Source organism: Gambusia affinis, linkage group LG19 (genome assembly GCF_019740435.1).
Source record: "Gambusia affinis linkage group LG19, SWU_Gaff_1.0, whole genome shotgun sequence".
Taxonomy (NCBI): Eukaryota; Metazoa; Chordata; class Actinopteri; order Cyprinodontiformes; family Poeciliidae; genus Gambusia; species Gambusia affinis.
Window position 1 is genome coordinate 3,312,699 of NC_057886.1, and position 15,081 is coordinate 3,327,779.

The 15,081-nt window shown below is 39.5% G+C and overlaps 1 protein-coding gene across 2 annotated transcripts; it reads left to right on the plus strand.

Annotated features, from left to right (window-relative positions):
- Nucleotides 1–11,081: 11,081 nt before the first annotated feature.
- Nucleotides 11,082–14,845, plus strand: LOC122821395. Of its 2 annotated transcripts, XM_044099267.1 has the most exons (8): nucleotides 11,082–11,161; nucleotides 11,358–11,389; nucleotides 11,689–11,954; nucleotides 12,122–13,978; nucleotides 14,065–14,148; nucleotides 14,286–14,408; nucleotides 14,527–14,586; nucleotides 14,688–14,845. In XM_044099267.1, exons 3-8 carry the CDS (start codon nucleotides 11,696–11,698, stop codon nucleotides 14,708–14,710), a joined length of 2,406 nt encoding a protein of 801 aa, XP_043955202.1. In that variant the 5' UTR covers nucleotides 11,082–11,161; nucleotides 11,358–11,389; nucleotides 11,689–11,695; the 3' UTR covers nucleotides 14,711–14,845. The 2 variants fall into 2 exon arrangements, with proteins under 2 accessions (XP_043955202.1, XP_043955203.1); XM_044099268.1 differs by lacking the exon at nucleotides 14,286–14,408.
- The last annotated feature ends 236 nt before the right edge of the window (nucleotides 14,846–15,081 follow it).

Genomic DNA, 15,081 nt, shown 5'->3' on the forward strand with positions numbered 1-15,081 from the left:
GTATTTATAATGTCTTTGCGCTGGCCATGTAAGAATTCTATTTGATTTCCAACGGTCATCATAGATGTTTCATCATGGTTCCCTATTTCTGTATTTCTACTCCTTTAGTGGTTAACATATTTTTAAGGCAGAAAGAGAGCATGTACTTTTGTTTTTTTCACATCCTAGCTAACATTAATATGCAGTTTGTCTAGCTACGTCATCTACGTCAAGTCTAATGCTAGAAGGAGAAATGGCTTGTGGTCTTCTACCATCAACAAAAGAGAACTCCTACAACTACTCAATGTTGATGCACGTTTTTACATAAGCCTAGTTATCATCCTACAAATCTGTCATCACCATTTCCAACAGCTCAAGTTCACATTTTGTGAAGAAGGAAGCTGCACTCATGTCTTCTTCAGAGGTTTTTGTGTCATTTCTCTCAGTGGTTCTTGGTGCAGTGCCACCACTGGCAAGGGGAGATAAACAGGTTTTTCAAAGGGTTTGGATTATTTGACAGTGCAGTGTCAAAGCAAATCCCACCAGCTGAAAATGTAAGAAATGTTGCTGTTTTGGTCCCCAGTCAAACCAAGTCTACCAGACTATCAGGCATGAAAACACCCAGAGAGAAGTGGAAATTGCTTCTAATTTATCTGGAAAGTATAAGGAGGACATTGTCATGTTTAGCCAAAATGCTCATAAAACATTTTTGAATCTGAACCCAGCTGTCATGGACAGTGGTGGTTGAGGGATGCTGATGGCAGAGTGTACTTGAGTTTATCTTAGAGCCACAGCACTTGGATACCTTGTGTCAAAGTTGAACATGAACTCTCCATGTACCAAAGTATTCTACTGTCAAATATGAGGCTGTCTGTCCAACAACGAAAGTTAAGAGTCCTGCATAAAGTGCAATCAACAGAATGGCTAAAGCACAAGAATCAAGGTGTTGCAATGGCCTAGTCAAACTCCAGACATCAACCTGTCTGAAATGCAATGCTCAGCCTTAAAAGAAGTGTGAATAAAGCGATTCCTGCAAACCTCAAAGAACCAAAGAAATGTTGGGAAGATAAGTGGGCAGCTGGAAATGCCATCCAGGAAATTATTGCTGCTAGATGAGAATCAACAAGCTGCTGGATAATAGGATGAACTCAATTTTTCCTTCAACTAATTTCCTGTTCTTGTAGAGAATTTTTACCTGTAAATAATGAAACGGTGTAATGTTCCTCCAAGCTTAATTTAACACCTACTGAAGAACAGATGATTTTTGCATTAGAAGTTAAAGAGCATACTTTATTCATTCACACCTTCATGCGTTTGGATACAACATCTCCCCTACCAGATGGAAACTCACCAGCTTGATGGCTGCTGTCTGTTTCTCCTGCCTTTTTTTGCCTCTTCTCGTTTTCTGCAGAGACAAATATATATATATATATATATATATATATATATATATATATATATATATATATATATATATATATATATATATATATATATATATTTTTTTTTTTTTTTCCCTTTTGAGACCCTTTACTTTCCACAAGTCTTCTGCTCACAGCTGTCAGATGGACCAGTTTTGACAGAAAGTGATCATAAATCAGATAACCATCAGCAAGGTGCAAATCTGCTGGTGTTTCACAATTGAAGCCGGCACATTTTTCAATACGACCAAATGTTTCCACTGTGCTCCAAGAAATGCAGGATTCCCAGATCCAAAATGGGAAAAATGTTTTGCAAAACATACCATTATATAAGGTGAAATGCAATCACCCATCCATAAATTAATATAGAATAGCTTATCTGACATTGGATTGCAGAGCTAATAGGTATATAAAGAGAACACAGATCCCAAGGAATTCCCATGGAAGAAAAGACATGTAGTCTTTCTAGAAAGTTCAGTGTGTTCCTTTTGGTCTCCTGTTTACGGGAAGTCCTACACTGTTAGCCTTTGCTGTATTTTCTACAGCTAAATACCGCAAAATGCCCAGTAAAACTAACATAAAACATCTTTACAAGTAGTTACTGTAATTTGCATTGCATTATGGGTAAAGGACATAGTATTACAGTAACTTACTGTATGTTTTGAAGTTGCAGCAATTTACTGTTTACACATTGCAGTAGTGGTACTGTACTTAGAATGTCTTGTACTGTTAGCCTTTACTGTATTTTTTACAGCTAAATACCACAAAATGCCCAGTAAAACTAACAGAAAACATCTTTACAAGTAGTTACTGTAATTTGCATTGCATTATGGGTATAATACATATACAGTAACTTACTCTATGTTTTGAAGTTGCCGTAATTTACTGTTTACACATTGCAGTAGTGGTACTGCACTTATAATGTCTTTGCGCTGGTCATGTAAGAATTCTATTTGATTTCCAACGTGTCAAACTCCAGTCCTCGAGGGTCGCAGTCCTGCAACTTTTAGATGTGCCTCTGCTGCAGCACAGCTGAATAGAATAATTAAGGCTCTGGAGAACTGATCTACTCAAGGTGGAGGTAATTAAGCCATTTCATTCCAGTGTTTTGTACCTGTGGCACATCTAAAAACTGCAGGACTGCGGCCCTCGAGGCCTGGAGTTTGACACCCTGTTTCTGTATTTTTACTCCTTTAGTGCAGTGTTTCCCAACCCTGGTCCTCAAGGCACACTGCCCTGCATGTTTTAGGTATTTCCTTGCTTCAGTGCAGCTGATTTCAATTGATGACTGATTAACAGGCGTTTGTTGAACTGCAATCAGTTGAATCAGGCACATTAAAGCAGGGAAACCTCTAAAACATGTAGAACAGTGTGCCTTGAGGACCAGGGTTGGGAAACACTGCTTTAGTGGTTAACATATTTTTAAGGCAGAAAAAGAGCATGTATTTTTGTTTTTTTTCACATCCTAGCTAACATTAATATGCAGTTTATCTGGCTACGTCATCAAGGGTGGCTTCGCTTCCAACGGTTTTCTGATGACGTTTGTTTTAAACTCCGAAGCTTTTTCCGTCCAAGTGCAAGTGCAGCTCTGTCGCCGTGCTGTGGGCTCACACTGCTTCAGCTCTTCGCAAGACAGGTAAAAAAACACTTAGAAAATTGTTTGAAGCCAAAACCTAATCTGGAAATGTACATTTTAGATGGAGCTAACGTAACTTATAGCATCATGCTGTAATGCTATAACTTAGCATGAGGTGAAAGATAGAAAAATATGATGGTGTTATTTTTTTGAGCTGGTTCGGTATTAACGTTAGCTAAGGTGCTAATTTTACCGAAGGTTTTAGTTTGACTTTTGCCGCTAAATCTTCCTCGAACGACTAGCTTTGGGTTGAGATAAGCTCAGTGCTGAGTGTCTGTTAGCATTGTTGTTACATCCTTTGTCGAACAATATAACGTTAACTGATAATTGGTCCCCCCCCCCCTTTTTTTTTTAAATACATCTAATAACTGTTCATTTGTTTAAACCACGACCTTGCAAATGTTAAGAGTGCAGATTAGCTAGGTCAACAAGGATGAATTCTAACGTTGTTCGTTTTTTTTTCTTTTTGTCAGATGACTTTTTTTTTTTAACTCCCAAGCTTTTTCCCTCCAAGTGGCTGTGCAGTTCTGTCCTGCTGAGTGCTAACATAGTTTCAACTCTTGAAAAGACAAGACAACAGGTAAAAAGACAGCTCTTCAAACATATTTGAAGCCACAAAATAGTCAGGAAATGTAGCGGAGCAGCTAACCTAATCTATAACTTTGAGCTTGCTACAGCTAGTTAGCCTGCTAAAGTAGCATTACATCTCCAACATAGTGTATAAGAGTCTGTAAATGAGGACAATGATGGAAAACATTCAAGTGGTTTCTGTTATTTTTTGAGTTGGTTCAGTCACAGTGGCAGGTGGACAAAAAAGTTAATTTCCAAGCCTGGTTCCATATAAGGACTGTTCACCTGTTTAAACCATGCTCTTACAAATTTAAAGTTAAGTCAGTACTAACAGGTGCAACTATGTACAGGTGTAAATTCTGCAGTATTTGTACTTCATAATTTAGAGAATTTTGTAGTCATGTGAAGAAACATCAACACACAGCTAATTATCAGTTTCGTTGTGGAATAGAGCAATGTCCTACTTCTGTCAGAGAAAAAGAAAAAATTTCAAAGAAAAAGACTCAATCTTCATCTTGGTTGATGTAATTTTATATCGACTCTTAACTTAAAACACACATCTTAAATCAGAATTGTTCAATTAATTTGTTAAAGGTATCACTTCACCCAAATCACAAACATTTTGTTAACCCATATTGTACTTAGCCATTCAGATATTGTATTTGTGGAATGTAATGCTTTAAAAAATTCATTTAGCCTCACAAACTGTCATTCACATCCGCTGTTTCAGAGTGGTAGCAGGATGTAGGGGTAAAGTCTAGTCTAGTCTCCGGGGTGAGGTTCTCAAAAACCTGTTGTAATCTGGGTGAACTGGCCCTTTAAATATAAATTACTACCAGTAATTCATAATTAAGAGTTTTCCTTTTATGTTTCAAAGGTATCTTCCACCAAGATGTCTGTTGAGATGGAAATGACCTTACCTACTACACCAAGGGTAATCATGCTTGGTAAGAGGAATATTTTCTATCACTATAATTTTTTGTAGCAATCTATGTAATAGTTATGGTAGTCTGTACTTTTACTCACTAGCGTTAGCCTGACAAGGGTTTGTCTATTTTAGGAAATAGCTTGATGTCTGCAACCCGGTGGATGGTCAGTATGGAGGAGAAGGTATTTTTCGAACCTGAGCAACTACATGACTTTGCCAGCGTCCTTGCTGTCTTTTTTAGGTCATATTATGACTTCAATCTGGAGTATCAGGAGTCAGCATCCACCACGCTGGAGATGATACAACGGTAAGTACTCTACACCAAACCATTTATGAATTAAATTTAATTTTGACTGACGATGAAGAACCATAGCTGATTGCTGTATTGTATGTCTTCATTTTAAAAAATACAATTAATATATTTTATTTCTGTTAAAAGATTCTTTGTGAGGATCAATCCAGATGTTGGTACCAAATGCACAGCCAAAGTCAGTACAAGCTGCAAGACGTGAAGTCTTGTCAAGAGGAAAGTAGTCAGTGTCAACTCCCGGATCACCACCTTTCTCCAACGACTCGCTGAATTTGAATGGAGGACTTCCAACTAGGTAAGCATTTTACCAAATGTTTATTATTTTATTGTCTTTCCCTCTTATTTTGCATGTTCTGACTTTACTTTAGCCTTTTTAATATGATTTTAATGATTATTTATAAATGGCCTGTGATTCCTACACAATAGCCCTTTAGAATAGCCTGCATCTTTTCTGTGTCCGTGGTAAAAAGTGGATGTCACTGCATCTCTTACTAAATCCCAGAAATGTATAAGTGTGTAGTCGTTTAAGTGAGGTGTTTTTTTTTTTGTTTTTTTTTAATACTATGCAGTTTTCAGTTTATTAGGCACACCTTTGCAGTAATCTGTCAGCACCACCAAAATGACTGAAAAGATTGTTATGACATGTTGTATTTCATCGTCTCCTTGGGGACATTTGCAGGGTCTCAATACAGTACGCAATCGTTTGAATTAGTGAAGACTGACTGACTGCTTTTGCTATAAACAATCCAAAAACCTGAAGTGAAGCCAGTCCTGCTCATTCTTTATGCAGCTTCTATTATCACTTCAGTGCAATTGATTTTTTTTTTTAAAACAAATTATCACCTTAATGCTGCTTTATGCCAATGATTTTATGCATTTGGACATTGTCATTTCAGCTTAATTTGTCAGCCTTCCTGTCTATTTGAAAATGTAGATAACTTCCTGACCATCTCATGACTTCCCACATTGTCTGTCTTATTCTTTACAGTTCAGCTTCCACAAGATGGATCCCACTGATTTTGTTTGACAAATGGAATAAAAGTTCTTCTGATGTAGATAGCAATAGTTTTGCCTTGGAACTCTATCATTATGGCCAGTGTTTGTTTTGGTCCTTTCTTATTGTTGAATTAGGAATACTTACCGGATAACTTGCTCGTCCCACTCCTGGGGCTCCACATCCAGGCTGGACACAAGTGGTGGGGTTGGGTTGGTTGCCCGCAAAGCTCTAAGTCCATTTATACCAGCCTGGCACTTCAGAGTCTCTGTCATGTCTTTGACATCCTCTCGCGACAATTCAGGATGGGCACATTGCAAATGTTTGTCCAGCCTAGACTGTGCATAACTGCAAGCCTCGACCGGACAGGGCATCTTCCTTATACAAATGCGCCCACTTGCTAAACTGAGTAGCAGTTGCTTTTCTTTAATATTTTTTGTCTTATGAAAATTCACAAGATGCCTTCCAAGAAAGGAAAATGTGTTACCACAAAGTGGGCAAGGATGACGATTTTTGTGTGGCGTCATCTTGTCTGAAATTAGAAAACACAGGCTGGACACAAGTGGTGGGCTTGGGTTGGTAGCCCGCAAAGCTCTAAGTCCATTTATACAAGCCTTGTGTTTCAGAGTCTTTGTCATTTCTTTGACATCCTCCTGTGATAACTCGGGATGGGCACATTCTAAGTGTTTGTCCAGCCGAGACTGTGCATAATTACACGCCTCGACTGGACATGGCATCTTTCTAATACAGATGCGCCCACTTGCTAGATTCAGTAGTAGCTGTCTCTCTTTAATATTTTTTATCTTGTGATAATTCACCAGATGCCTTCCAAGAAAGGAAAACTTGTTGAGATAAAGTGGGCAAGAATGTGGATTTTTGGGCGGTGTCATCTTGTCTGAAATTAGAAAACACACAAACAAATAAAAAAAAAACAATTACATTAAGCTTAAAGCAGGCTTAATTTAAGCTTAAACCTTTAAACTGCAGCTTAAGATGAACATGCTATATATATATATATATATGTACAGACCAAAAGTTTGGACACACTTATGCTTTCTGTACTGTATATACACACACACACACACACACATATTTTAAATACGAGTAAATAACCCTGCGTTTTTAAAAGTCTAAATAATTTATTTCTAACAGAATTTGATTTATTTCCTTAAAGATTTATTATAGAAAATCCTATTTTCTCTCCATCTAGTATCGATTTTAATTGCTGACGTTCCTCTGAATGTTTATTACGTTCTAATAAGACATGCTCTACTGTTTCCATCTGATTAAAATAATAAGTCCCAGATTTATGCATCCCTATTCTGAAAAGAGAACTATTAAGTCCAGTATGACCAATTCTAAGTCGTGATATGATGGGATATTCACAGCTGCTCCTGTTCTGCCACTATTTGGCTCTTTAGATCCATCTGTATATATAATTATAGCATCTCTAAAACTTCCAAAAATAATTATCAACTATAACCCATTATGGAGTCTTTCCCTTTAAGTAATTCGCCCAATTGCAGATCAACTTCTGGTGTGATAAATGACCATGGATGAATTTGTGACTGTGGAACCATAAAACTATACTGGAACCGAGTCAAACCCAAATTGTGAGCTTTTATGTCCCCAATCCATCCAAAGCTATTACAATCAGATTCATCATGTTCCCAACAGTCCTGCAGCACAGCCTTAGTAAGATGATCATAATTATGTCCCTGTAGAGTTACCCAAAACTAGTGATGGGTCCGGCAACACCGACGCGTCGGCGCTTGTGTCAAGCCCATAGACCAAAACCCGTGTCGGTGCGCGTATTGCTTTCAGCAAGTCACGTGACCGATACAGGAACTGTTTTGAAATGACACTGACGCGCCAAACTGTGTTTACAAGGAAGCGAATCTGCCAACGGGATGCATTTGCCAAATTAATTCTTGATCTTTAACGGTACAGCGTCAACTATGGAGCCTCAAGGCAAACGAAAGGTTTCGTAGTTTGGAACCCTTTTGCTCTTATGTCAGAAAATAAGTTACTGGTTGTCACTTTGTTGTTGTTTCATCCAGTTGTTTTCAGTTTCTACTTGATCTATCCAAATTCAGCTGAAATTGACTCTTAGTTTACTTTCATATTATGTTCTGCAGGTTAAGTGTTGCTGTTTCAAATTTCATTTTTCATCAAACCTCACTTTATTTACTTGTTCAAGCTTCTGATTCTAAAGACTTAAATTAACTTCCTCATGTCTTCTAGAAAAACAAATAACCTGGGACTTTGCTACCAACATTCTAAATCCCCATTTATTTGCCCAACCTTTTTTATATGGGACATTTGGGGTGTTACGACTGGGGTCGTTTACTTTTCCTCAATACCTAGTTATGTAAATCTACTGATTTACATAATTAGGTTAAACGGTGCCTTTTATTGATTGGTGCCTGGAGGACGACGGGGGACCTCCGATTGGTCGCTTCCGGTGGTGACGGATATAAAAGCTGGTGACGCGGACTTCCTGCCATCCATCCTCGGCTCATCCCAACCTGCCACACTGTTTGATCATGTAACGTTCTGGAGTTTGTAGGAGTGAGCTGCCGTTTCTGTTTCCTTAGTTTTCTCATGTTTTTCTTAGTTAGGGAGGTAAGTTTTTGTCATTTGGTTTATTTACTTTCAATTAGGTAAGTTGGTTAATATTCAGATAGTTTCCTTTTGTTTGTTGTTTTCGGCATTAGCTCACTCTGAAGTCATACGCTCCACTTGTTGTAACATTTCAATTGAAAAATGAAATGTTTCATTGTATCTAATAATTATATCTTGTAAACTATTTATTGTGAATATTTTATATTAAAATTTATTGCCGATTGTTTATGGATATTTGTCTGTTTTGATGGTATTTACACTTTGTAATGTTTGGGTTTTTTGTATGTACCTCACGGGCTGCCGTAATCAATGAGGGCAGGCCTTATAAAGCTGGTCCAATCATTCTGTCAATGAAGGACTTACTCATAAGCCAGAATTTTACTCGTCCAACAGCTTTAAGTCTGTTTCTGCTGTGCAAGACTGATATATTTTTCCTGAACAAAGAAATGGTGAAAATTTCAAGAAGGTGAAAATTTTAGAGGTGAAGGGTTTAATTATTGTTATTTAAGAATCTTGTGAGGGAATCATCTCAAAGTATTCCCTGATGTCAGATTTTTTCTTCTTGCTGGCTCCATTTCAATCAAGTTTATTTGTGTAGCACATTTCAGCAACGATGCAGTGTCAAAATGTTTTACTTAATAAAAACACATAAATATAAAGTCATAAAATATGCCACAATAAACCATTGAGAAAACTGGTAACAAACATTACATTTTGATGAGTGTCATCATCACAATCATTAATACACATGAACTATAAAAGGTTCCTTTTATTTCGGCCACTTATGAAGACAAATGCTCCACTCATGCGATCAAGCAGCGGCTCATCACGCTTTTATTTTGAAAACCGACACGCAAAATGAAGCAGTCACGTGACTCATGCAATGCGAGGCCTCGTTTGTTGCCAGTCACGTGGTTTTCAGCAAGACGACACAAGCCTCGAAGCGGGGCTTCATCGGACACGCCCCCTTATTACTCGGTACAAGCCTCGAAGCCTGGCTTCAGATAGCCCATCACTAGGAAAACTAAAGATAGCTGAGTTGACTTGTCACCGACCGCTAGACTAGTTAAACCTTAAGTGTAACAGGCGATAGCACATGTTTGTCCGCCGATTCTACGGCAAAAATACCTAAACAAAAGTGTACGTTTACGGAGGAATTAAAGAAAAGATTCCCGTGCTTTCGTCAAGGTCGTGATCCCCATGAGGCAGAGTGTTTGACGTGTAAGGCAGGAACTAATGTTTCTGTGGCAAATAAAGGTGCCAACGACCTGCAAGTGCACGTGAATTCAGCAAAGCACGCGAAAGCAGCCAGAGGCGAAAGCTCTTCGGCTAAAGTCACAGATTTCTTTGTGACAAAGTCAGACAGTGCAGCCGTCACTGCAGCAGAAGGCAGCTTTGCTTTCCATACTGTTAAGCAGTATAAGGTCAGTAACGAGACACTATATATATATATATTTTTTTTATTATTATTTATTTATTTATTTTTTGCTTGGGGGGGGGTTGTATGACCCCCCTCCCCTCCACTCCCCTCCCCCCAACAACAAAAAAAGTGTCCTCCTTTTCAGAAACCCAAATCGGGTCACCCTAAGTCACGTGGTACAGCCGGGCAGTGATGACACTGACGGACGTCATCGTTTTCGGCTCCTTCCCTAAATGAAGCAAGCTTCGATACGCGCTTTACGGAAACGCCCCCTCCATTACTCGACACACGCCTCGTAACGTGACATTACGAGGCGTGATGTCACGTTACGACATCACGCCTCGTAACGTGATGTGCCGACATCATGTTACATGATGTCGGCACATCACGTAACATGATGTGCCGACATCATGTTACGTGATGTCGGCACATCACGTAACATGATGTGCCGACATCATGTTACGTGATGTCGGCACATCACGTAACATGATGTGCCGACATCATGTTACGTGTCGGCACATCACGTAACATGATGTGCCGACATCATGTTACGTGATGTCGGCACATCACGTAACATGATGTGCCGACATCATGTTACGTGATGTCGGCACATCACGTAACATGATGTGCCGACATCATGTTACGTGATGTCGGCACATCACGTAACATGATGTGCCGACATCATGTTACGTGATGTCGGCACATCACGTAACATGATGTGCCGACATCATGTTACGTGATGTCGGCACATCACGTAACATGATGTGCCGACATCATGTTACGTGATGTCGGCACATCACGTAACATCACTACTCTAAGAGTTGCAGGACACCGGCCCTCCAGGACCAAGAGTGCCCACCCCTGATATAGTATCTTCAGCTGTTTACTGTTAAGGTTTCTTTATGAAAATTTAGAGGTGCAAAGATAAGCTCTTTCTTTTTTTTTTTTTTCTTTTTTTTTTTGGCCATGAGGCAAAAGTGCTTTTTTTTCTATGGGAAATGACTCGGCATTGCAACAAAACACGACCACTGATGTAATTCTGACAAATATTTACTCATCAGAAAAGTCTTTGCTTTATAGCTCGGCTAGACTCGCCATCTAGTGTTAGAATTGCAGAATGCATCCCTGTGATGCGACCCTCTGATTGGCTTCAACATTTTCAGCTGATCCTAACTGCCGAGTTGGCTGATTACGGTACTTATTGTCAGGTGTGTCAGCTGTGATGTTTCACTGACTGTCTGCACTGCAAGTGTTTACTTTTGTCTGGCTTTCAGCAAGGTAGAGGAATTCTTTCTTTTTGTTCATATTACTGTTTTTTTTTTTTTAGTTTATATTTTATATTGGTGTCAGATCTCTGAGGAGGGTTTTACTAAAGTTCTAACATATGAAGTCAGTTTATGTTTGCTAAATGGGCTGGTATAAACCTGATTCAAGCTTGGTTGTTTTAAAATGTTTCTTTTTTTTTTCCTCCCAGGAGTATTCTTCTTTCCTTTGAGACCTTGTTGGGTATGTAATGATGATCAGGGGTCTCAAACTCCAGTCCTCAAGGGCCACTGTCCTGTAACTTTTAGATGTGTCTCTGCTGCACCACCTGAATAGAATGAGGTCATTAAGGTTCTGGAGAACTGATCTACACGAGGAGGAGGTCATGAAGACATTTCATTCCATTGTTTTGTACCTGTGGCACATCTAAAACCTGAAGGACTGGAGTTTGAGACCCCTGCTCTAGATGATGGATGATGAAATTTATTTTTCATTTGCTAGAACAGTGTTTCACAACTAACTCCACTTTCCTAATCCTGCAGTCTGAATATGGCAGCGATTAACAAACCGTTTCCAGCTCATTGTGAACTTGATGGAAGGAACCCCAGCAGTGGTGTGGCATCCTTTGCACAGCAGGATCCATGTCCACACGGCACTGCTCAGGATCTGGGATTTCCCCCACATGCCCAACATCCCATCTTTGCCTGTCCTGTCTTCTACATTCCTGCACCACCTCCACCCTCTCTACTTCAATACCAGTGGCCGATGCCATTCTCCTATAACCCCTTTGCTGGCTTCCCAAGCATGGGTGAGTAATGAGTTCTTGTTTTAGCAAGAGTGAGTGGTTTAGAAGTTAGATTTAGTCTCAGATTTACATAAATGATCCTAACCCATGAATTTCAAAAGCTACTTTATTTCTTCTATTTTACAGCAAAATATTTTTGTGGATAAAAACTAACGTTTTTTATCTTCTAGGCTATGGCATGATTGCACCCCCTCCCCCACTACCCCAACCCCCTTGCATGGAGGCTCCAGGATATATTCTCCCTCACCCTCATGTTCAACCAGTTGACTACAGGCGCTTGCACCACCCACAGTTACACACTCAAGGTGCACCCCATCAGAATCCTAATCAGATGCGAAGAATTCGCCCAAATCATTTTATCCCTGTAAGAGAAACTGTGAATTCTGAAGTTCAAACAGAGCCTGCACAAAAAGGCATGCATGGGTATGATAGGGGCTCAGATTCTGGCAGAGGAAGTCATTCAAATTCTCCATGCTCCCCAGCCTTAAGTTCCCCCAAGCAAGCCTTAACTGAGCTGGCAGTCTGCAAGTTGCCCAGCAGAGAAGAAAAAGACTCGCAAGTGAATGAACCCTTCACAAGAACCACTGTCATAACAGACTTTTACAAACAACCTGTTCCATCAACTGCTGTTGAATCATCTGGAAGCACAAGGCAAGACACACAAATTAATGCTGACCAGGAGCCCAACCCTGACTCGCTTTCTGAAGATGGGGATTACAGTATGAGGACAAGGTCTCCAGAAGGTTTACTTCCAGCGTCTAGCTCGCTTCAGAAAGACGATGCTGTCCTTAAAGAAAGGCGCATCTCTGCTCCTGTCATTTTGATGAACTTGGGCGGTGGAACACCACAAACAGCACTGCTGAAAACGACGGATGTGGAGTTGTCCCATACTGATATTTGGACATCTTCTCAGCATGATGTTGAGCTCAACAAACCTTTATCCCACAATTGCAGTGAAACAAATATTGGTTCTGTTAATGGACTTGGCACTGGTATTAATGAAGGCATGGCAAGTTCAAAAGTTGGTGAAATGCTCTTCGGAAGCCTTCGACTCCCTTATTCTACAATTGATGCATTCCTAGAGTCTAGTACACACGAGGAGCCTGAAGAAGTAAGCTTTTCAGAAAGACATTCATTAACCTTCATAGATGATGTGCAAAATTTCTCCTCCAACAACTCTAAAACTGAGGTGCAAGAAAATTACGGTGGGATGTATCTACACAAGATCTCAGATGATGTATCTCATTTGTCTCCTAGTAGCTATCAGGTGAGGAGAAAATCCAATGACTCCATTTGGTCTGTGGAGTCTCTGCCTGTCTATGTCCCTAATAGAGAGTGGTTGTTACAAAATGGCATGTTAGAACTTAACGATAATGAAGAGACGGAGGAAGCTGAAAATGTTGGCCTCTCCAACCAAAATGACAACCTCATGAATGAAGAAAAGAGAGGGCACAGCTTGTCAACCTGTGTCTCTGTTCAAGTACCAGAAAGTTGTCTTTGTTCCAGTATCCAAGAAGAGGAGCATAGTCCTGTGAGAGAGACGGGAACAGAAAATAAATGGGATTTATCTGAATCTATAAAACCAGAACAAAGTCAAAACTTGCTTCACTCAAAAAAGAATGTTTTGTCTCCTTCCTCAGCTCTTCCAAGAAAAGCCGCATCTACTCTGACTGAAAGGGATGCGACTGAAAATAGGTCTTCTGAACCTGAGGCTGGTCAAAGCCCAAACCAGAACACCCTGATTAATGAGCTGCAGCAAAAAAGCCTTTCATCCTCTGAAGAAACATCCCTTGATTCTGCAGCAGAGGAAATTTCCTCATCAGCCATCCAGCTGATTTCCCAGTATGCAGTGGACGTCAAAGATGATGAAGTTCTGATTGTAGTTCAAACTGTAGCTGAAGTGTCTCCATCAAAGGGAACGTTGGTGGACTGTGGTGTCCAATGTAATGTATTCCATGAGCAATTTTGTTTATGTGGGGAACTGAAGAATACTGAAACAAACAGAAGACATCATTTTAAATCTTCAGGTAGTGCTTTTCTTATTTTGTAATTAAGGTTTGCTTTGATTTATCTGTAAAATACTGATTACTGAAACTTGAGTGTTGTCTTGTAGATATAAAAAAAGCAATTGATGGCAGAACTGGACAGCAGAGAAGGAAGAATGGACAATGGAGGCAATGGAGGGGCACAGGTCAAGGTAATGCATCCTCATTTGGTTCAATCACATGTAATATGTTCCTCATAATCTTACAAATATCAGTCATAGCACAGTTGTTCAATCAAAAGTACTTATGTGTTGTAAACTGTACTGTTGTGTGTATTCATTCTTTGTAGATGACTCTTTGAAGAAGAGCTACGTTTGTACAGCAGGACTGCACTCTAAGTTCACCCTTATTAAGAGGATGCTCAGGGTTCATTATCTTCATATTATAAAGTTTAGTCTCCAGAAAAGCCAAAGTACAACCAGCTTTATCAACTCGTTCAACATTAAATTTTTTTTAAGTGGATTACGTCCCTTTAAATGGACAGAAGGTTTTGCTCCTTGATATGCTTTTGAACCGTCTTTATCCCACAGAGCGACAGTTTAACCACCTGGAAGCTCAAAGTGGATACTGTAGAGGAGGGAAAACAAAAGGTGAGGATCTTATTTGCTTTTCTCTGGGTTGTTTGACATGTAGATGTTTCTTGACATCTGTATTTGATAGTGAGGACTTGTTTAATATTTTGCTTTTGCAGGCGGAAGAAACCGACAGTATTAACTGACCGGCCTCAAGAAAAAATGGTTTTTAAAATGGTTTGGTCAAACTTGAATTGTAACATATTTTAGTACCTTTCTACTGGGTGTGTTTTGCTGTATATTAAGTAAATAAAGTTGAAATAAAGAATTCTTTGCATCACTGTCTCCAGAGGTTTCACAGTTGTCACCAGAACCTTCTTTATCAGGTTGTTGAGCTTTTTTTTTTTTTTTTAGGTCCTTTGCTTTGATGCTGCCACTGAGATATTTATATTCTACTACCTCCACTTCTCTCATGATGAAAATAAGGTTTTATCTAACTCTGTTTGCTTCCTGCTTTGTCTTCGGGACATTGGGTTTGTTGAGGCAAGTGCATAATGGTGCATGAGCTACAAT

Excerpts from the sequence above, each read along its gene's own strand:
- LOC122821395 (XM_044099267.1), top strand. The coding sequence starts at position 11,696 with ATGGCAGCGATTAACAAACCGTTTCCAGCTCATTGTGAACTTGATGGA. Across the intron at positions 11,955-12,121 it reads TGCTGGCTTCCCAAGCATGG|GCTATGGCATGATTGCACCC; the intron begins GTGAGTAATGAG and ends TTTATCTTCTAG. Across the intron at positions 14,587-14,687 it reads TAGAGGAGGGAAAACAAAAG|GCGGAAGAAACCGACAGTAT; the intron begins GTGAGGATCTTA and ends TTGCTTTTGCAG.